Source organism: Rhinatrema bivittatum, chromosome 2 (genome assembly GCF_901001135.1).
Source record: "Rhinatrema bivittatum chromosome 2, aRhiBiv1.1, whole genome shotgun sequence".
Taxonomy (NCBI): domain Eukaryota; kingdom Metazoa; phylum Chordata; class Amphibia; order Gymnophiona; family Rhinatrematidae; genus Rhinatrema; species Rhinatrema bivittatum.
This window is the reverse complement of record NC_042616.1, coordinates 635,988,205-636,011,811: the sequence shown is the minus strand read 5'-3', so window position 1 is coordinate 636,011,811 and position 23,607 is coordinate 635,988,205. Positions and strand designations below refer to the sequence as shown.

Sequence of the window (23,607 nt, the reverse complement as noted above, 5' to 3'; positions counted from 1 at the left end):
CTTGGACCCTGGGCATCATGGTGTTCTTCCTAGTACCAGATAATTCCATTTATTTACCTAGGGTATCTCTAACCCTATTACATTAAGGATAGTGAACTATCTACAATCAAGTGACTTGCTGTATCCAATAGGGATGTGCATTCATTTTTCATGAATTAGACAATGTCAATGATATTGTCTAATTCATCATGGTTCAGTAGTGCCGATATACGAAGCGATTTTTGCCGAAATTTCGGCAAAATTCGTATTTTGTGTTAGTGTGCACTAACGGAGTTACTGCGCACTGCATATCTCTTAGTGCGCAGTAATACCAATTAGTACGTACAGTTTTTCTAGCTAACAAACTCCTCTGAATTGATACTTTTTAATTTTTAAGTCGCATTTTTTAGTGCGCACTAACATTAGTTTCAGCGCACTACTACATACTTAGTGCGCTGTAAGTTCTATTAGGGTGCACTAACTAACCTGTTAATGCGCACTAACAGGCCTTAATGTGCATTAACATCTAGCTAGTGCGCACTATCTCATTCGGTGTATTGCGCACTCATGTTGAGATAGTGCGCACTAACTGGTTGTTAGTGCGCAGTAAGGCCCATTAGTGCGCACTAATGCACCTCGTCGAAAATTGCCGGAGAAAAAACCGAACTATGGGAAAATGAAATTTTCCGCAAAGCGCCCGATCCAAAGCCCGAACCGATATCTTTAAATGAAGCACATCTCTAGTGTCCAAGGCAGCATGGCTTAATGAGGGGAAAGTCCTGTCAGACCAATTTTTTTTTAAATTGTTTTGATTGGTTAACTAGAGAATTGGATCTAGAAAGAGTGCTCAATGTGATCTACTTGGATTTCAGCAAAGCTTTTGATATAGCCCTGCCATATCAAAATAAAATGAGAAGCTTGGCAAGGTGGTGGTATGGATTACAAACTGGTTGACTGATTGAAGATAGTATGTAATGGTAAATGGAACCTACTTTGAAAAAAAGAACTATGTTAAGCGGAGAGCCACAGGGATCAGTTTTGGGATCAGTTCTATTCAATATATTTGTGAGCAACATTGCGGAAGGCATAGAAGTTAAAGTTTGTCTATTTGTGGATGATATTAGATCTGCAACATAGTGGACATGTCTGAAGGAGTAGAGAGAATGAAAAGTGATTTAAGAAAGCTTGAAGAGTGGTCAAAGATTTGGCAACTGGGATTCAATACCAAGGACTACAGAGTCATGCATCAGGAATGTGGTAATCCAAAAGAACCGTATATGATGGGGAGTGAAATACTGATGTGCACAGATCAAAAGAGAGTCATTGGGATAATAGTATCTGGTGATCAGAAGATGGCGAAGAAATGTGACAAGGCAATAGCTAAAGCCAGAAGAATTCTGGCCTGCATAAAGAGAGGGTTAACCAGCATGGAAAAGGAAGTGATAATGCCCTTGTATAGGTCCTTGGTAAGGCCTCACCTGGAGTACTGTGTTCAGTTCTGGTGACCATATCTAAAAAAGGATAGAGACAGGATGGAGGCAGTCCAGAGATGGATGACCAAAATAATGTGAGGTCTTCATCAGAAGAATTATGAGGAGAGGCTGAGGGAAGAGAGGAGATGCAGGGGACATATGATACAGAACTTGAGATTCTTGAAAGGTTTTAATGATGCACAAACTTCAAACCTTTTCCTTTGTAAAGGAAATAGTAAATCTATGGATCATGAAATGAAACTCCAGAAGGGACAATTCAGAACCAACCTCAGGAAATATTTCTTCACAGAGATGGTGGAGGATTCTTGGAATGCCCTTCCAGAGGAGGTGGTGAAGAAGAAAACAGTCAACAAATTCAAAGGGGCATGAGATAAAGGCTAGAGGACAGAAAAGAAGAAGAGGATACATGGAGGAAACCTGCATGGAGTGGCAGTTACTACCCTTAACACAAGAATGTCAAGCAGCATTGTCTGAATTATCAAGAAGATACAAGGGAAAAAGCACAGAACGGCTTCTACAGCCAATTCCCAAAGCAAAGAGCATCAAGCAGCATTGTCTTAATTATCAAGAAGGCTCCTCACCCAGTAAAAATGTTGCTAGCAGTAATTTATGTGTTAGACAGTTGCTTGTTTTTGATTGATTGTAAATATTACTACCATAAGGCTTGGGAATAACTGCACTGAGCAGCAGTTACTACTACCCTTGAGAGAAACATGGAGGTATCCTGCATGGAGCGGCAGATACTACCATAAGAAGGTTGCCGGGCAGACTGGATGGGTCATCTGGTCCTTTTCTGCCATAAAGTACCCACAGAAAAAAAACAAATACAAATGTCTTCAAGTACTTTCTCCTGGGGCAACTTTCAAAAGGAAACTACGCTCACTCTTTCCCTTTTGGAATTTGTGCAAAATCCATTGGTAAAAGTACCCACAGACTTTTCACCTACTTGCATAGTTTTGAAAATTCCCCTCCCCCCATATAGTATCTTCATAAAAATGAATATGGGACGATGAATGGGACAAAGACCAAATGAAGTCAAAAGAAAGCATTGAAGAAATAAACACCAAGCTGGCAATAAAGATTTCCTATTAAAAACCCTCCTTCCCAGTCCCCTCTTAATGGAGGATCATGAGAGTATCACCTGGCACCTAACTGTGCTTGAAGCCTGCTACCAGATTTTTCCTTTGGTTCTGCCATATGAATTTCCTGGGGTGAAATGTGTGTGCTTCAGTTTGGATATTAATATACCTAGATCAGTGTTGGAACAATTTATTTTAAAAAATGTATGAAGAAGAGGTATAATTACAGCATGCTTTGAAAACACAGGAATATTAAATCTATTTTCCATGAACATTCATACCTTAAATACATATATTTTGTTTACACTGACATGTGCCTTTCTTATTTAATCATTTGTAGAAGTGTAATAGTTTTTATTTGTTCAAAGTTTTGTTATAATGAATAAATGCCTTCTAAATATAAACTTAGTTAATATTGCAGGCTTTCTAGTCCAGAATACAAAATTTCTCAGAAATACTAAGAATTCTTATATATTGTAACTTACAGTTTATGTTTGGTAGCATAATGCAACTAAGTTGTTAATGGCATTGTTTCTCCTTGAGGAAATACAAAGTAATACAAATCGTCAAAACTGGTGGAAGAGAACATAGGAAAGTCACTTCTGCAAAGACTGGGTAAACATGCTTCCAGAGGATCTTAGACACTGCAAGAGAGTTCAACAACCAATCTAGGATGCAGGAGTTGCCGCAATAAGCTTATACTCATGGACCTGCTGTTGTCGCTGCGCAATAGAGATGTACATGGGGTACCCTATCGTTTTCGCTTTTGGGTTCGTGTGGCCATGGGAAAATCTAATTTTCCCGCAGATCAGCATTTTGTTTTCATGAAAAATCAGTTTTTGGCTCAGTGCGCACTAACGGGAGTTAGCACGCACTAACAAAAACTAACAAAAAAGTAGCAAAAGGTAACAAAAACTAACCCGTTAGCGTGCGCTAACCCGAAAACTGATTTTCCCCGAAAATTCGGGGAAAATGGAATCGTTTTCAGTGTTGCCGATCCATGACAATTTAGGGAATTTCGTACGAAATCGTCAAAAAACGAATGCACATCCCTACTGCGCAGTGCTCCTTGAGTGACTTCTTAAAATTATGGAGGAAACACAATATAAGTTAAAAGAATGCCCTTTTCCATAGGAGCTTGACATAGACAATCTCTGACTTTCATCACCAGCTTACATTTTTCACAAGATGGGAATAGAATAGCAGCCAAATTCTCTGTACCTTTTCACAGTGCCAGGCTGGTGAATTTCCAGAGTTGTTGTGCCCAATGCGGATTTTATATAAATCTCCAACATCTCCCGTGTAAATCTGTAGCAGACAGAGGGAATAGATAATATATTTTTTTTGCTATAGTATTGTAAAGAACAAACTATAGAGGAACATCTATGCTTAAAACTGAAGGCAGCTTATTGTGCAGCAAGACTCAAGCACTGAGGGAATCTCTTGCTCAGGACAAATGGGGCTGGGTTACAAAGCCTTTCACCTTTAAATCACCAGTTCAAAATTTTTCTCAGATTGTTAGTGACCAAAGAGCTATACCATCTGAAAGCTGTTTGGTGGTCTATGTGAAATGAATGGGTGGTCTCAGTTCAGTTCAGTGGACAAGTGTCTACATCACTCATATCATCACCACAGATTGGCACTAATGAGTGCCATTATCAGCAAACTCAGCAGAGAGAGACCAAAGACTGCAAAGGCAGGAAGACTTAAATTGTCCTCTCACCCCTAAAGTCTCTCCCTACCGAGCAGGACTTAGGAAACAGAGATAGGACAGTGGTGAGGAAGCTTGCACTGCCATCGCCGGCGCCTTATGTGATTTGTAGATAAATGGAATTGCTTTCCAGTATGATCTCCATCTGGCACCTTTCATAAATAAAGTTATGCTGTTCAGGCAAAAAGTTAAGACCAAGTGGATTTTAAGCTAACTTAACTTGAAGAAGGCTCTCTGTCTCTTTTCTTGCTGTTGTAAATAGTATGTGACATAGAAGGAAACATTCTTATTCAAGATAATGTAGCACGTAGCCCATTTGAGTCAAATATCTATTATCTACTAGTAAGGGGAATACTTTCCCCATGCAGAATAAAAAGCATCCTTGAATTTTTTTTTTTTTAAATCATTCATTGTATTCTATTTCCCCTCATTTTCATACTTCTCCTACCCACTGCCCTTATATTATAGATCAGCCAGTGCAGTAACCAGGGGACACATATTGCAGCTCCCCTGGAAACCTTGTATGTGTGCACACTGAACCTGGCCAGTTAGTGTTGCTGTTGAGCAATGGCTGGCAATCCCACCCGGGGGTGGGGGGGTTGTGATTACTACCTCCACCATCCTGACACACTGTGAGAAGGAGTCAGGTCTGGGAATCAAACTTTGATTTTCTTCTTAGTTTGGCCCAGTTTCTTTGAATCTTTAAAATTTTCTATCATAGTGAAAGTGGTTATTTCCATAGCAGTGCTGGTTTCTGAGAGAACAGTAAACCATTTGTAATTATTAAGGAAAAAAGATATAAAGTATGCTTCCCACCAGAGCAGATTGTGTGTTTGCCAGTGAGACTGGTAAATGCCACTAGTGTTTGGCACCTGATTCCCTGCCCCCATTCCTCTCCCTCATCCAGCATCTGTGCATTCTCCTTCAACAGCAGGATGAATATTGTAGTCACAATAAAATACTGTCTTTCCATTCTGGCACTATTAATACTGCAAAATAAAATTGGGAATGGCAAACTAGATAGCTGAGGTAGTTCACCATACCCAAATTAATATTTAAAATCTACTGGTATTCTAATCATTAGTACATAAAGCATTACTATAGATCTTTTACTGTGCAATCATATAAAACAAACAGAGTTGACCAGTTATCTTTTTAATGTGATTTTCTGATCTCTCTGGTGAATTCAAAGGACAGAGGTACTAACACTGATATGCAATATATTAAAACAATAAAAAAAAAAAACAAACTAAAGAGCTGACCAGAGGACTGTTTTCATGACAAGAAATCGCCAAGTGTTCTTTTCCAGAATATACATTGAATAGATTATGCAATATCATCCATAAATCTTTTAAAAATTGGGATGTTCATGGTGCTTTTGTTAAATCAGGGATAGTTTACAAAATAAAATACACCATAACTTTAAAAAAATTTGTTGAAACATGCATAAACTTAAGTAAATATGAAAGGAAAGGTTTTTACCTTTGTATTTCACATGGCACACATGAATATAGAGATGGGTTAACCTTTTAGATCCCGCTCATTGAAGGACTTATTTCCTGATGCCCCTTTTTACATATCTTACTTAACTAGACCCAAATATGGTATAAAAAATTTTCAAGGAAATCTGACTATGGGCTTTTGAGAAAAACGCATGTCCACTAGTGGAACGTTGGGATCAACAGGAGTCAAAATTTACTTTTTCAAAAATTCTTTATTTTAGGTAATTCTTGTAACATACTGCAATACTACAGCTGATATCATACATAAGAATGAAAATTAGTCAAAAAAATCAAGCATGATAATCTGGAAAACATTTTTCATGTAAACGTTTACCACAAAAGTCACACCACTTTTTTGTATTTTTGGAGCAGACAGCACATCGACCTTGGGAAGTTGAGGACAAGAAGTGAGGCTGTGATGCCTTTACATCAGCACTTATGGATGCTGTAGGAACTCCTTTCCGGATGCGGTAGCTTGAAAGGCCACATTTCATTGCTACGGTAGATACTTCATGTAGGAAGTCCAAGTGGCTCATTGCTTCTATTCCAAGCAGATGGCAGTGAATTTTCCAAGCTGCCACAACAGCCATGTTCAAGCCATTTGAAAATAAATTCCACCACCACTTTTTGGAGCGAAGTGTTGGGCGGTAAGCTGCTAAAAGCCGGTCAAGTAGATCAACACCACCCATGCCTTGATTATAAGCACCAATTATTTTTGGTTGCTTTATTAGAACTTTTTTCTTTTCTTTGAGAGAATAGCGGCTGGCATTTTGAAGTGGAAATGGCTTCATCCAGTTGGACATGACTGTGACCACACTGCTGTCATTCCAGCGGACACAGATGATGTCTCCATCACCACGATAATCAAATTCCCCACGATCTTTCTTGCGCAGTTCTTTAGGTGCCATTAGGGGACATTTCCCAGTTCTGTTTTCTCTGACAGTGCCAATTGCTCGAAATCCCTGTTCTTTCAGTTCCACCATCAAGTTGTGTGATGTGAAGAAATTATCAAAGAAAAGGCAATGATTTCTTGGCTCTTGAATGACTGAAATCAAATCCGAAATTACTCTTGTACCAAGTGGAACTTTTTCAGCTTTATCAGTGCCTGATTCTTCTGACTGATATTTGGCACCTGTATAAATCTGCATTGAAAATGGAAAACCATCTGGACTGCACATCATCCATATTTTGTATCCAAATCGAATTGGTTTGCCTCGAAGGAACATTTTGCAGCTATGATGACCATAATATGGTACCATTGATTCATCAATGCTCAGGCTTTCACTAAAAACACCTCCAATCTTCAAAGCTGAGCAGATAAATGGGTATAAAATGGCACAATTTTTGCAGCTTTTCCAGGTGGTAGTTGCAAATTGTCAACAATATGAAAATAGATTTTCAGGTCCTCAAAGCGTTTTTTTGACATGGTTTTCGGCACAATTTGGTTGCTCAAATCTTCTGCTGTTGACCAGTAATGCTTTTCTTTTGGAACATGGTGATAGCCACTGAGCAAGAGGATTCCGAAGAAACAAGTGATTTCGTCAGCATTTGTGTCAACACTTGCCAATTTCTGCCTGGCATATATATTTGTCATGTATGCTAATTCTTCTAAATAACCTTCACCCATAATTTCTATGAAAAGTTCAAATGGTGTCTTTTGAAGAAGATCTGGACGAATATCAGCCAACTTTGTTGGGGCATGCTCTTCCATTGTGGTCTTGAAATCATCTGTCTTGATCCATCTTGGCTTTGGCTTCTCTGGTTTTCATTTTCCTTTGGTATCTTGTGATTCTTGACAATAGGTTGATAGCATTTTGTCATCCTCATCCACTTCCTCATTGTGTGACTCAACTGCAACTTCCACTTCACCACACACATCTGCTGGTACTTCTGGTGCTAGGTCTTCGTCATTGATATCTTTGATATCTGAGTCTTCTAAATTATCTGATGGTGGTAAAATCACAATATCAGCTTTTGTAGCTTCAGAATCGCCCAAAACTTGTTCAACTGCTTCTTCAACAGTCAAGTACTTCCTAGTTTTCATTGTATTCCAAATTAGGAAATGAGCAAGACCGTCACGGAGCTAGTCTCGCTCGCGCGGCCCGAGAAGAGGACAGCGTCGCAGAGCTAGTCTTGCTCGTGCGGCCCGAGAAGAGGACGCCATCGCGGAGCTAGTCTCGCGGGGCCCGAGAAGAGGACGCCGTCATGGAGCTAGTCTCGCGCGGCCCGAGAAGAGGACGCCATCGCAGAGCTAGTCTCGTGGGGCCCGAGAAGAGGACGCCATCACGGAGCTAGTCTCGCTCATGCAGCCCGAGAAGAGGAAGCCGTTGCGGAGCTAGTCTCGTGGGGCCCGAGAAGAGGACGCCGTCACGGAGCTAGTCTCGCGGGGCCTGAGAAGAGGACGCCGTTGCGGAGCTAGTCTCCCGCGGCCCGAGAAGAGGACGACCGACGCAAGCCTGTTGTGCTCAGTCCTTGCATCCTGAGATGGAGGCCCAGGAGAGAGTAAGATTCCTCATATAGTGTATGGGAGGGATAAGCCTGTGTGTATGTATGTTTGAGAGAGAGAGAGAGAGCATGGGAGTGAAGCCTGTGTATGTGCTTGAGAGAGAGCATGAGAATGAGAAGTCTGTGTGTATGTGTATGCATGAGAGAGAGCATGGGATTATATGTAATTTACCATTTTTTTTAATATTTGTGAACCGTTTTTTGCATTTTTATTCATTTTTCAAAAATGGGTATATTTTGGACCACAGAGATACCAACGTTCCACTTGTGGAACATGCAAACATAAATTGGTGCTGATCAAGTTGTATCTTACCTACAAAAGAAAGATTTATGCCAACATGATCAGAAAACCCTTGGGAACTTGAATATATCACACAAGTCCTTTATTTACACTCAGTATCATACCAAAAGGTGAAAAGGTCAAACTATGTCAAAACTTCAGTTTTTGACCTACTTTGCATATTCATATCTTTAAGAGTATTCATCTAGGAACATCACATTTTTTGATTTAGACTGTTCAAGTTCTATACTCTCAAGCTAAATGGTTGAAAAATTGATTTTCTTTAGGTTTGGAGTAATTAAAATCATTTTAAAAAATGTTCCACTTGTGGAACGTTGGTACCTAAATTAATCTAAAATGTGTGACCCATACATCTGTGAACCTCCATATCTGCAATTCCTTTTACTTTGTGCAATCCTGCCTTGAGTTTCACAGCCTAGATCAGCATTATTTGGAGAATTTGTAGTTTTGTAGAAGCCAAGATATCTAAATAAAGCCTTTCAGGCCTCATGAAATTACAAAGTGATAAAATCAACATTAAAAAACTGGACTCCTCCCAATCTCGTTACAAAAGAGTAAGATTTGACACACTCAAATGAAATAGCCTGCTGGAGGTCAGACAAAACTGGTATTGGTGCTTCTCTAGCATTAGGATCTCCAACAATTCACTCCTCTTCACACTCTTCATTCAAACATTTTCTTGTCAAGCATGCCGTGCCTAGGCCAAAATAAAGTCTGATAAAAAAAAATTCAACAATTAGTCATATAAGTGGAGTAAGACTAATGATTTAAGAATTCCCCTGATGCAAATGTTCTTGCTGCACATCGAAACATGGCCCAGGTTGTGTCTATGCATTTAATAAAGGAACGACAAGTGTGGTTTTCATTAAAAAGGTAATTACTGCTTCATTCATATGGGGAATGAGATATCAGTGTTTGAATATGTATGTTGGAGCACAATTTTGGTATGTGAGGAATTTTATTGCATTGAAAAATAAAATTGAAAAAAATACTTATTTTGGGACTTCATGAACTTTATGGACTCGTGTTTATAATATTGTGTAGCGTTGACAATACAAGTGTGCGCTATACAAGGATAAGGTCTTACCAATTGCTACAAAATTTGATTTATGCATATAATGAAAGTTGGGATGGGAGCATCTTGAATTTCCTGTTTATCAACAGAGCTATGACTTCTTATTGGTCATGTTGCAGGCAGGGTGCACAAAAAAAAAGATGCTTCTTGTAGCCTACCCTATGTAGCTCCAGTTTAGCTGTAAATGAGTAGTACAAGGAAGAAAAAAATGTCTTTATTATTTCAGCTATCCTAAATTTCAACAATGTAGGAGGTAAATAGAACAAGAAAGAAGACAATTAGAGCTGAACAGAGAGGGAATAAAGACTGCATAGGGCCTGAGATAAAATGAAAAGAGGGACAAGGTACAAATGCTCTTTTCCTTTCCCTCCCTTCTCTCTCTCTCCCCTTTCATTCCCTCCCATCTCTTCTGCTTTTTACCATGTCATAATTTCATTCTATATGGGGAGGTCAGCGGGGGTGGGGGCACCTGTTTATAAGTTTCACATACGGCACCTATTACTCTTGCACTAGACCTGGCCCAAGGGAAAAATACCTAATAAATCCAGGAAGAAAAAAGGGTCCTGGGTTTCAACAAGGAAAATATCCTAAGGGACCAGAAGAGAAGAAGTGTATGAAATTCCTTATGTGGTAGATTTTTAAAAAATGCGCGTTCGCGTACTTTTGTTGGCGCACCAGTCGCAAACAAAAGTATGCTGGATTTTAGTAGATACGCGCGTATCTTCTAAAATCCAGGATCGGCGCGCGCAAGGCTGCCGATTTTGGGCAGCTGGCGCGCGCCGAGCCACGCAGCCTGCCTCCGTTCCCTCCAAGGCCGCTCCGAAATCAGAGCGGCCTCAGAGGGAACTCTCTTTCGCCCTCCCCTCACCTTCCCCTCCCTTCCTCTACCTAACCAACCCCCCGATCCTATCTAAACCTCCCCCCACCTTTATCCATGGATTTACGCCTCCCGGAGGGAGATGTAAATCTACGCGCGCCAGCGGGCTGCTGGCGCGCCGAGACCGGACCCGGGGGCGGTTCCGGAGGGCGCGGCCAAGCCCCCGGAACACCCCGGCCCGAAACCACGCCCCCGGGCCCGCCCCCGAAACGCAGCGTCATTCGGCCCCACCCCGACACGCCCCCTTCTGAAAACCCCGGGACTTACACGAGTCCCGGGGTTCTGCGCGTGCAGGCGGCCTATGGAAAATAGGCGCGCCGGCGCGCAAGGCCCTGCTCGCGTAAATCCGGGCGGATTTACGAGAGCAGGGCTTTGAAAATCCGCCCGTATTTGTACTTCTGTTCACCCGTAGCAGTGAAGAATTTATAGTTTTGAACAACAATCTAGTGTCTGTGTGGTGTCCTGAGCTGGGCTGAGGAGCAGAAGAGCCCCATTGAGACATAACCCGAAGGAGTTTGAGAGATTTCCTTTCCTCAGTGCAGGAACCCCAGAGGTTCATGGGGCTTGTCCTTAGTTGTGAGTCTTCCCATGAGCCCCTGTTCCCAGGACCTGATCAGAGGCTACCCTTGCACTGATTACAGATCGGAAGGCCATATCTTCTAAAGATTATAACTAATGTAGACCCATTCTATAGGAGGGGTAACGAAATGAAGCAGTATCTGCACTATAAACATCATGATGTAAGACTTTACAATCCTAATATGCTTATTTTAGAAAAGAAGACAGAGAGAAGGGGATCTGACAGAGACATTCAAATGTGCCAAAGCTATAAATAATGCACAAGAAACAAACATTTTTCAATAGAAATGAATTTTGATAGTAATTTTTAGTTATTTCTAGCAATCTGTTCTTCCATTTTTACAGATTGCATTAATCCAATAATTCCTAGGGTAAAAAAGTATGAGGTGTATTTATTTTTTAATTCATGCACATTTCTATCAGGTGTGTTTTTATTAACGCCTTGTAGAATCTAGAAGAAAATAATCACTGCACGGGTACACATCTCCAGGAGAGAGAATGGGGAGGTATAAAACATCATAGTTTCACTTTTTAATTTCATTTTTTTTCTTTTTAAAAGTTTGTAGTACTGTATTTTAGCCCCTTATCACTCCGAATGAATTTCCACTGCATTGATTTTTTTGAGTTGGCAAAGTACTAAATCTTTCCTCATCAGACCACTTAGCAATAGCCACACCTGCTTGGCAGTCCCTGACTTTCTCCAGTTTGTCCTTGGATGTGCGATAACGGAGTCTGAGAAGAAATGTAATAAATAAGTGCTATCTACTGGAGTCAGATACAGAGAGAAAAAAATCCAAAGCTGAGGGAAAGTTTTGGTTTGTTTTTTTTTAAATGATGCTGTTAAAAACGTTTTAGGGGAAAATATACTAAAAGTGATTTATTAACAGTTAAAGGGAAGACTTTTCTCAGTTAAATCAGGAGCATAAGGACTTTAGATCAAAGTCCATCAAGAACGAATACATTTTTAATTTGAATTAATTTGCTTGATGGGTGTTAAATACCATTTTTTTATATTTAAAAAGAAAGGGAATGTGAAGTCAAATATTTTCATTAGTAACAAAAGAAACTCCAAATAGAATGAATTTTAGTTAATGAATTGTAGGTGACTCCATCTTTATTTGATCTATTTATTGTTCAATATTTTTTCTTGTGGTACAGATATATACTTGCTCTGCATAGTATAATGAAGACTAAACTGCGCCTAATATATATCAAAAGATCTTATTGACAACAAATGTTAATTGATTTCCATTTTATGTAATTTTCAAGTGTTACTATTATGTGATTTTTTCACTTTCACTGTAAATACTTTTTTTTTTTTTTTAATTTTATTTTTATTGAAATTTCAAATTTTCATAAAGACATTACACCTTTGCAACTCTAATACATCCAAAAGCAAAAACATTTTAACATCTTAACACGTTTGCAATCCGTGTAAAATTCTATTTAGATTACAATAAGGAAATAAAGAACTAGGAAAATAGCAATTTAGAGCAGTAACTTATAACTCAATAATATCAAATATGCTACCTTTACCCCCCTTTTACATTTCCCTCATATGGAAACCTTAGGGATGGGAATCCAGATAAGACCGGAGTTGATCAGGATGGTTAAATATAAATCTTGAATCTTGTAAAGATATAATACATCGACATGGGAATCTCAATGTAAACTTGGCTCCCAATTGTATCACCTTTTCCCTCAAAGTTAAGAATTCCCTCCTCCTCAACTGTGTGTCCCTAGCTATATCAGGAAATATGCTGACACATTGGCCATGAAACTTTAACTTTTGGTTTTTAAAATAAAATCTCAGGACTGTATCTCTCTCTGATATAAAGGCAAACTGAACAATCAGTACTGCTCTTGTTTTAATATCTAATTCTGACGATTTCTCCAGCAGATCAGAAAGATTTATAGCATTCTCTTTAGATGTATCTTGCTCTTGTTGTAATCCCTTTGTTTCAGCTTTTTGAGACAGGTAATATATTCTAGATATAACTGGAATGGCATTTTCTACATACTTTAACACATTGATTAAGTAACTCTTAAATAATTCCATAGGGGAAATCAGATGAGTTACTGGGAAGTTCAATATTCTCAAATTGGCTTTCCTTAACTGATTCTCCATCTGTTCTATTTTACCTGCATATAACCTCTCGGATTTAATTAAATTCAACTGAACCTTTTCAATATCATCCACTCTTTTTACTACATTATTAACAGTTGTTTCCACATTCTCTACTTTTACTTGTAAGGTCTTATTATCATTCAGCGAATCCTGTACTGTTTTAGCTAAAGTATTTATTGATTTGTGCATTGACAGTATCATAACCCCTATTTCCTCCAGAGTAAACTTCTTTGATGTAATCGGAAATTCATCAATCAAAGGCCTTTCCTGTTTCCCATATTTCCCTTTCTCCACATGCTCTTTACTGGGATGAACTTGGGTTAAAGACAACATGTCAGAGTGTTCTACTGAATTCTGAATTTCAGAGTTCAGAAATACAGAGTTTTCCAAGTCCTTACGTTCTCCTTCTGGCATTTGTATTTTCCCCAAGATAGGATCCTCAAACATAAGTTTTCCCCTTACAGACCCAGTAGGATGCTCTGGTGTTACTGGGGCACCGGGGCTTAAAGATATTTCAAAGGTCTGGAGACTTTGGCCCTGCTCCTGGCTTTTTTCTCCTGCGACTTCTCCACCCGGTGATATTATGGGGGCTCTTGCAAAACAGTCCTGTATAGATGGCTGGTTTGTATCCAAATTAGGTGTTGAAGAAATGTCTCTGATTTTAGCTTTCCTCTTGGTATGTGGCATTTACCAAGAGGATTGCAGCCACACAAACAGAAGAAAAATATTTTAAAAGTACCTTTAGTTATGACTCCTTGCGGTAGCACAGTAGATCAAATCTTCCTAGTTCCTGGCGGCCGTTGACAGTGGAAATCTTTCCGAGGAATTAGCAAACAGTTAGCTTTCCGGCCTCTACCGGTCTCTGCCGGGCGAAGCCGGGCAAAGCCGCGCGCCCCTTAAGCGCGCGGCTTTGGCGACGCACCGACGGCGATACAGCGCCGTAGGGACGCCGGTTATGAGGGCGTCTGGCTCAGCTCCTCCCTCCGACGTCAGCTCAGGCAGGCAGGCAAAGTTTGAGGCAAAAGTTGGCCGGGTAAGCGACCTTCAGGAAATGGCAGCCGCGATACTGCGCCGTAGGGACGCCGGTTATGAGGGCGTCTGGCTCAGCTCCTCCCTCCGACGTCAGCTCAGGCAGGCAGGCAAAGTTTGAGGCAAAAGTTGGCCGGGTGAGCGACCTTCAGGAAATGGCACACTGTAAATACTTTTAACTTATGTTTCCTAGGATTAATGCTGCAATGTCCATTCGTAGTGATATTGGAAAAGGAATTATTATTCATCGCTATTAATAAATATATTACACTAAAATTAACACCTCTAGCTAGGGTAGAACCAAAACATGCATTCAGATTTGCTCACTGTAATTTGCTTTATGTTATATGTGTGCATGATGTGTGATACACACAAGTAAGGAAGCATTGGGTTGAGATTCACTGCCTTTTTGGAAGAACAGAATTCTAATGGGTTTAAATCTTATATGATAAAAAAAAACTTGTGGCTATGAGCAAGTATGCATTTTTATGATGTCATGGAGATGTACTTCTATTTTCAGGGTCTGATAATCTCTCTGAGTATTTCTCTGTCATATTATACTATATTAAAAAACAACTGTCTGACTTTTTGTCTAGTTTAAGTCTTCCATTTATGTCTTTTATACACTGCTTAAAAGAGAGTTCTACATTATCAGTTTTTTGCAACATATCACTTAGTCAAAGCTTATTCATTATTTATTGATCTCTAGCAAGATATATGTCTCATCTGTTATTGCAATATGAATCTGTGGTCATTTTTCCAAATACCATGTTTAATTTAACTATTTTAGATATTTATGAATCAACTGCCTTTGGGAATCCTTATTTGAACACTATGAAGTGAATTTTAAAAGAGTAAATGGGCTGAGCGCAAGCAACTCTTATTTTAACAATGGAAAATTATATGAGCAACAGAACACATGAAAAAAAGGGGTGGATTTGGGGTGGGCCAGAAGCTTTCCAGGGTGGGGCCAACGTCATCCATCTACGGACCAATGACCTTGTTAGAAATGGTATCCTTGCAGTACAGAAAGATTTCCAAAATCTAGGGAAGAAGATTAGACACATGGTAAAGACCATTGCCTTTTCAGAAGTATTTCCTGTTCATGTAAAAGGGAAGGAAAGCTCTGCCATATAGATAATTTTAATTCCTGGCTCAAAACATGGTATATAGAAAGTGGTTTTGGATACATTGGAGGCTGGGGCCATGTATGGAACAGTTAAAAGTTATATAGTAAGTCTATGGCAGGAAAGAGGATACTAAGCGAGAAATTCAGAGCATACATTATCAGGCATTTAAACTAGAGGATGGGGATGGCAGGAGGTGCCCAAACAAATTGCCATGTCACCCCAAGCAATACAAGAATTGGGAGGAGAAAATAGCAAATCAATAAGCTCAAAATTGCAGAAAAGGTGACTAGGAAGAGCAGTAAACCAAGGGAGAAAAGTTGGACAGCTCTGAACACAAACGCTCGTAGTCTGAGCAATAAAATCCTAGACCTGCAGGCCTTAATAGTGGAAGTGGTCTTGGACATAATGTAATTGCTGTTACAGATACCTGGTTCAATGAGCCTTGTGTTTGGGATATGGCCTTCCTGGGCTATAACTTATTAAGGAAGGACCAAGAGGTCCAAAGAGGAGGGGAGGAGGAGCTCTTTATGTAGAAAAATAATATCCAAGCAACTGAAATGCAAGGGATGTGGGGTTTGGAAAAAACCTTGTGGGCAGTCCTAAAAAAAAAAGAGGATGGTGCTTCTGTTTACCTCGATGTGGTCAATAGGCCTCCAACTCAGAGAGAAGAGCTGGACAGAGATCTGGTCGAAGACATCCAAAAGGTGGGAAAGAAGGGAGATGTGTTGCTCATCAGAGATGTAGACTGGAATATCCCTTCTGCTGAATCTACTAGAAGTAGAGAGATAGTGGATGCCCTTCAAGAGGCTTTGCTCTAACAAATGGTAATGGAGCCCAGGAGGGAGGGTGTGATACTCAACCTAGTGATCTCTAATGGGGATAATGTTTCTAATGTCCAGAAAGGTGCCCACCTGAGCACCAGTGATTATCAGACGGTATGGTTTGATACCACAAATAAGATACAGAGAAATCAGACGAAGCCCCGAATTTTGAATTTTAAAAATACGGACTTTGTCAAAATAGGGATGTTCCTGGAGGAAGAACTAAAAGACTGGGGATAATGGGTGATGTGGAACAACAGTGGACCAAATTAAAAGAAGCTATTACAAAGGCAACAAATCTATAACGTTAGAAAGTAAACCAAAGAGGGAAAAAGAAAACGATCTGGTTCTCAAAGGAGGTGGCTGAAAAAACAAAAGCAAAAAGAACAGTGTTCAAGAAGTACAAATGATCAGAAAAAGAGGAGCACAGGGAAGAATACCTGGTGAAACTGAGGGAGATGAAGAAAGAAATCGGGTAAGCAAAGAGTCAAGCAGAGGAAAGGATTGCCAGAGAGCTAAAGCGAGGCGACAAAACCTTTTTCAGATATATCAGAGAAGGAAGGAAAGCCCAAAGTGGTACAGTGAAACTGATAGGTGACAAGGAGCAATGTATGGAGAGAGACGAAGCAATGGTGGAAATATTAAACAAATACTTCAGTTCTATGTTCACTAATAGCTGCAAGAGCAGAAATTGCATATTGTTGGAAACAGATGTTCCTCCCTTGCAAAAGGTCATCCAGAGATTGGCAAATGTTTGTTATCTAAATAAACTGACAGCAGTCAGACAAAAATAAACAGATAAATTTGAAAAAAGATGGCAGTGATACTTATCTTGGCAAGAACAGTATTAAGGATTTTGGGTTGTGATCTGCTCCTCAGGAGTGGTTTTTATTTTATGTTTCATGCAGTTTACTTTTCTATGTATACAGTGCACAAGATGATGTGTTTTTGTTAATGAGTGTTACTTCCAAAATATATATATATAAAAAAAAAAAAAAGAAGACCCTGGAGAAGGACTGTTGCTGATTGACAAGACAGTAGATAGGGAACAGGTAGATGAACTCCATTTACAAAAGAGATAGTATGGGAAGAGCTAGGTAAAATGAAAGCATACAAGGCTTTGTGCCAATTCAGGTACATCCCAGGATACTGAGGGAGCTCAGATATATACTGGTGGGTCCACCAGTATATATCTGTATATATTTCTCCAGGGATCTGTTCAACAGATCCCTGGAGAAAGGACTGTTAAGGTCTCACTTCAGAGTGGTAGCAGAGAGGAGGCTGGAAACTACAGGCCGGTTAGCCTCACCTCGTTGCTCAGAAAATTAATAGAGACTCTGCTGAAGGAAAGGATAGTGAATTATCTAAAATGGGGTGGATTGCTGGACCCAAGGCAGCATGGATTCAGCAGAGGAAGGTCCTGTCAGACAAATTTAATATATTTTTTTGCTTAGGTGACTAGAGAATTGGATTGAGGAAGCGTTCTCGATGCGATCTACTTGGATTTCAGCAAAGCTTTTGAGATGGACTCGCATAAGAGGCTTGTGAATAAGTGAGAAGCTTGGCAGTCAGTGCCAAAGTGGTGGTGTGGAGGCCAGCTTGGGGGGGTCAGGAGGCCCCCCCAAGCTGGCCAAAAGTTCTTTTTGGGCCGAACGAGCCGTCCGGCGCGAACGAGCCGGAAATCACGTGCCGCCGACGTCACATGCTTCTCGCCAAGGATTGCAGAAATGGCGTCCTCACTCCTCGCTCCATCACCAGGGAGTTGTGGTAAGTCGGGGGGAGGGGATTAAGGAGGGTGAGGGGGTTTATATTTTTATTTTGGCTCAACAATCGCGATTTCCCACATATCCAACATATCTATGTTGGATATGTGGGAAATCCGATCGTTTATGTCGAATCAATTTTTTAAGTTAAAAAAAAATATGAGTTGCGTTTTACTAATGCGGTCAATGCGAATGCACACCCCTATTGAATATATATAGCCTGGAAGAAAGGAGATGCAGGGGAGATATGATATAGACCTTTAGATACATAAAAAGTTTTTAATGATGCACAAACTTCAAACTTTTTTCATTGGAAAGGAAACAGTAGAACTAGGGGTCACGAAATGAAACTTCAGGAGGGATGACTCAGAACCAATGTGAGGAAATATTTCTTCATGGAGAGAGTGATGGATGCCTGGATTGCCCTCACAGAAGGGGTGAGGAAGATGAGAACCATTAATGAATTCAAAAGGGCACGGGACAAACACTTTGGATCCCTAAAGGCTTTGAAGAAAGGGATGGTATAACATTTCTGCATGGGGTAACCTACAAGGCATGGCAGTTACTACCCTTAATGGAAAGCATGGGGGTAACCTGCACGAAGGGTATTTACTGCCCTTAACGGAACACATGGAGGTTGCCTGCATAGCGCAGCAGTTACTGCATGGGCAAATTGTGGGGCAGACTGGATGGACCATAGCAGTCTGCTATGTTATTTATCTATCTATTTATTTATTTATTTATCTGCTATGTTATTCATGCTCATAAATCCTGATTCTAAAACCGGCAAATGCAATGAGCATCAGGTTGTTACTTGTGCGTATTTATTTCTGCTCTTTTTCAGGAGTAAGTCAGAATAAAACTCATTATAGCTAAAAACTGACCGGGCGAGAGGTCTGAGCAAACTGCGGAGAGTACAGGCTGAAGAACCAGAGAGCAAAATAGAGATAGACTGGGAAAACTGGTGGGCTAAGAGGTCAAACTGATTATTTCCTTCAAGTGTGTTACGGTTCTGGCTGCGAGCGCCGCGACCAGACCCTTACCTCCGTGCTCCTGGACCTGTTCCCGCTTCTGGAGGCCTGCTTTGCAGCCTGTTTGGTGGCGTCCCCGTGGGGGCCGCGCCGCCTGGAAGCCTCCGATGGTCGCCCTGCTTCTAGGCGCGCGCAAATGCCACTTGTGCACTTTTCTAGGCCGTTTCCCGCCAGTGGTGACTCCGCGCAGTCCCTGACGTCAGTCGCCACGGCCTTGATAAGCCAGCTGCGGACACTCAGTCTTGGCCTTGCAACGGGTTTACCTCCTGGTTCCCTGTTGCTTCGTGCCCTGGAGTGAGTTGCCTTGGTACTCGCTCCGTTCCTGCTTGCCTGCTACAGCACCTGCTTGGTTCCTGCTTGCCTGCTACAGTTCCTGCCTGGTTCCAGTACCCGAGTCTTGCTACAGTTCCTGCCTGGTTCCAGTACCCGAGTCCTGCTACAGTTCCTGCCTGGTTCCAGTACCCGAGTCTTGCTACAGTTCCTGCCTGGTTCCAGTACCTGAGTCTTGCTACAGTTCCTGCCTGGTTCCAGTACCCGAGTCTTGCTACAGTTCCTGTCTACTGTTCTAGTCTGGTTCCAGTTCTCAGTCCTGAACATCAACCCGCCTAAGTCCCAGTGGCCGGGCCCCTACGGGCTCCTCCCGGGGGGGCTTCGGCTTCCAAGGGTGAAGCCGCCTAAGTCCCAGTGGCTGGGCTCCTACAGGCTCCTCCCGGGGGAGCACTAGCTTCCAGGGTGAAGAGCACCTCTACGTCCTGCCTGAACATCTGCCTCCCGGCCTGCCACATACTAGAGACATTGAACACCTATCCCAGACTCCTGCAGGTCGGCCCAAGGTTCCACTAAATTGAGACTCCATAACAAAGTGTGCATGTTTTAAAATGTGTGCCCTTGCACATTTAAAAGCTGACAAGTCCTAAGGAAAGATCCGTGAATGTTTCCTTGCATAACTACTTAAAATTAGGAGCACTCATACGCGTGCTAGGCAAATTTTATAGTATATGCATGTACTTGCATGGATGATTTAAAAATCCAGCAAATGTGTGCTTGTGCCCACATACACATGTATGTGGGTATGTACACACTTGTTTTAAAGTTACCGACTATAATGATTATACTATGATCATCAATGGTGTTCAAAACCTTTAATGCTTAATCATATTTTTTTCTGTGCTGCTGAGTGAAGAGTAAGATCCACCTGCCAGTGATATACAACAGTAAGATGACCCAGAAATTTTTCTTTTTTTTGTTTACGCTTGATAGAGCTTTTAGTTCTGAGGAACTTTATTTTTGTAACCTGCAAAGGAAAATTACAAGAACGAGAACTGTGTTTAGGTTAGAGAAGGCTACCAGCCTCCAATAAGTTCCTGAAATTTTGAAAGCATGGTTAGGTAATTGAATTGAATAAAAACAAGCCAAAAATGCAATATAAGTATATATTTTTGTTCCCACTAAAGTACTGACCAGTTTGCTTTACACAATGTTCAAAGAGTGTAAGTCTCATTTTCTGTATAAGTTACTTTTTTGTTATAAGAAAATGTCCCCTTTCGACCTAGAAGTTTTGCAAATATGAATAATAATTATTATTTTTAATATTTTTGTCTGAATCTTTTAATTGTTTCCCCTAAATTTTTGGAAACTCTTTTGTAATTACTTTAATGTAATCATAATCAGGGCCTCTTTTGTCCCAAGGTTCTGCAGCCACAAAATCCAGCCCTTCCAATGGAATTCAGGGATTCCAGTGGAATCACTGGAGGAGACCAGAAGCCAAGCTGGGTCTATGAGGCAGGGCCAGTGCAAGGGTATGTAGCTCCCTAGGTTGACCATTATAACATTGCCCCTACCCCTCCCAACCCACCCTGAGTTGAATGTGCCCTCTGAGAGTGGTAGTTATAGACCTCTTATGATGCTCTCTCTCACTGCTGTCATCCCTTCTTTCTTATTTTGAAAATGGTGCTCTTGCGTACCTCACCCACTGACACCATCCTAGGTGACTGCCTAGTCCCACCTAATGGTTATGCCGGCCCTGGGCAGAGGCTATCAGGGGGCACATTTCTCTTTCTCTTCCCCTTTCTCCACTGGTTCCCTCCCACTCTTCAGCGCTGACTGGCAGCAGGAGAAAGACGAGAAGAGCAACAGCAGCTCATTAGGCTGTGTCTCCCACCTCTACCACTCAGGCTGACTGCAGCTTTGGACACTTTAAAGCTTATAACCACACATTTCATGGCAGTAGTTGGGCCTGGTTGGCAGAGATGGAAGGATGCAGCCTGATGTATTAATGCTGCTCTCTTTGTGCCACTGATCAGCACTGGAGGGTAGATAGATGAGTTGGTGGAATTGTTAAAAAAAAAACAGGTGCTGGGATGGAAATCTTTGGGTTGAGGGAACATGGCGAATAGAAGATTTTGCTGGTGGTTGAAGATGATCAGTGAGTATGTCTTTGCTATGTAATTTTGACACTAAAAGTTTTCAGGAGAGTGAAATTGTGGGATAAATTAATCTTTAGTTTGTGTGCTTAATTAAAAAGGAAAGCTAGGTAATTTTAATTGCATTTGCCTCATAAAAAGAAAAGAAAAGTAGGTAGTTTTAAGTGTGTTTTCCTAATTAAAAAAAAAAAACAGGAAAGCTAGGATAGTTGCTTTGAAAAGGTGTGAGAGAAGTGAATTGATTTGAGTAGGTGTCAAAGTCATTAAAAGGAACAATAGTAGAAAGTCATGCTGGCAAATTAATTTAAGTGTGTATCATCAAAGGAGATTGTTGTCTAGTAATTTGACTTTGAAGCACAAGATATATATCTGGGGAAGAGCTCATTAATCTCAATCTTGAGGGAGCTTCAAGAGCAGAAGAAGATTTTGCTGGTGGCTGAAGAGGATCAATGAATTTTGCTTTGCTAGGTAATTTTGTGACTAAGTTTATGGGAGAGCAAAATTGTGGGGTAAATTCATCTTTAGTTTGTGTGCCTAATTAGAAAAGAAAGGTAGGTAATTTTAAGTGTGTTTGCCTGATAAAACTACTTACCTTTTTTTCTGTTTTAAGTGTCTTTCTTTCCCTCCCTCCCACCCTTTTATTTATGTATCCTTTTTTCATTTAAGATGTCAAGAGATATTTTCACACCAAAAATCAACAAAGGATTTATCAAAAACAAGGAGTGACCCACCCTTTTCAATAGATTAATTATTGTCCCTTGCAGGTCATTGCCAAATTAACAGTAACTGCACCACATAAATGTAAAGGACTTTAGTTTATGCATCACTACTTCCTTAAACAACCTAAATTAACTAAGAACACAAAATTATTAAGATACAGACAGCAGTCTAGCAGTGAGATGGAAGTCTTCCAGTCTTTTGCACTGAGTAGGGATGTGAATCATTTTTATAAGAACTGAAATATCGTACGATATTTCTAAATTTGTTATTTATCGGGTAAAAAAAGAAACAATCATTTTCCCCCAACATTTTCATAAAAATAATTTTTCAGGTTAGTGCGTGCTAATGGGAGTTAGTGTGTACTAACAAAAAACCGTTTATTTTTGTTATTTTTTGTTACTCTTTGCTATTTTTTGTTAGTGCGCGCTAACATGAGTTAGCGCGCACTAACCCGAAAACTGATTTTTCACCAAAAAAAAACGGTGATCCGCAGGAAAACAAGATTTTCCCACAGCTAGACGAGCCCAAAAGCGGGAATGATCGGGCACCTGATTCACATCCCTAGCATTGAGTGCCACAAATATGATTAGCTACCAGTTGGTGTGTGCACCCAGTACAAAGAACTCCTGGCTCCCAGAGAACAAGTTTTATCTCTGGAGGCTAGAGTGGAAGATCTGGAGGAGCTGAGGTGACAGAGAGATATACAGATGAGACCTTCAGGAACATAGTAGCCAAGTCCCAACTCCAGTCTGGCAGACCCTGTGCTGCCTTGGAAAAGTAAGGTAACCTGGATAGAGAGCATCATCTTGTTGTAGCAGAAAGTGATCCTGTAGCCAGGACCTGTTTCCCAGGTGATGCATTATCCTCTTGCATGAGGATGAGTTTTCAAGGGCTTGGGCCCAGGAGAGAAAGTTAGGTTGGCCACTGTAGTTGGTGATTCAATCATTAAGAATGCATATAGCTGAGTGGCTGGTGGACTTTAAAATCACTTGGTAACTTGCCTGTCTGGGGTGAAGATGGCGGATTTATGCATCACCTACATAGAATTTTAGACAGGCTGGAGAGGAGCCAGCTGTCATGGTACATGTGGGCACCATGACATAGAAAGGTGTGGGAGGTAGAAAGTTGAAATCTAGAACCTCTGGGGTGGAATTCCAGAGGCAGGCAGGCGCCGGAGTCTCAATGTGTGACTGAAACGATGGTACAGGGAATAGGGCTTTAGTTTTGTTAGGAACTGGGCAACATATTAGGGAAGGGGGAGCCTTTTCAAAAGCATGGGCTCCACCTTAACCAGGGAGGAACCAGGCTTCTGGCATTAACCTTTAAAAAGGAGATTGAGAAGCTTTTAAACAAGAACATAAGGGAAAGCTCACATTTGTTCAGCAGCACACTGTCCAGAGGGAGGTATCTTCAAAGGATACTAAAATAATAGGGAGGTTAGAGCATCCTGAGAGAGGTTCC

General features: G+C 40.8%; 1 protein-coding gene across 1 annotated transcript in view; it reads right to left on the bottom strand.

Annotated features, from left to right (window-relative positions):
- Positions 1–23,607, bottom strand: part of LOC115085365 (lipoxygenase homology domain-containing protein 1) — a 462,471-nt gene that overhangs the window by 290,074 nt on the left and 148,790 nt on the right. The window contains exon 5 of the mRNA XM_029591284.1: positions 3,773–3,859. Coding sequence (XP_029447144.1) covers positions 3,773–3,859 — 87 coding nt within the window. The remainder of the gene's footprint in view (positions 1–3,772; positions 3,860–23,607) is intronic.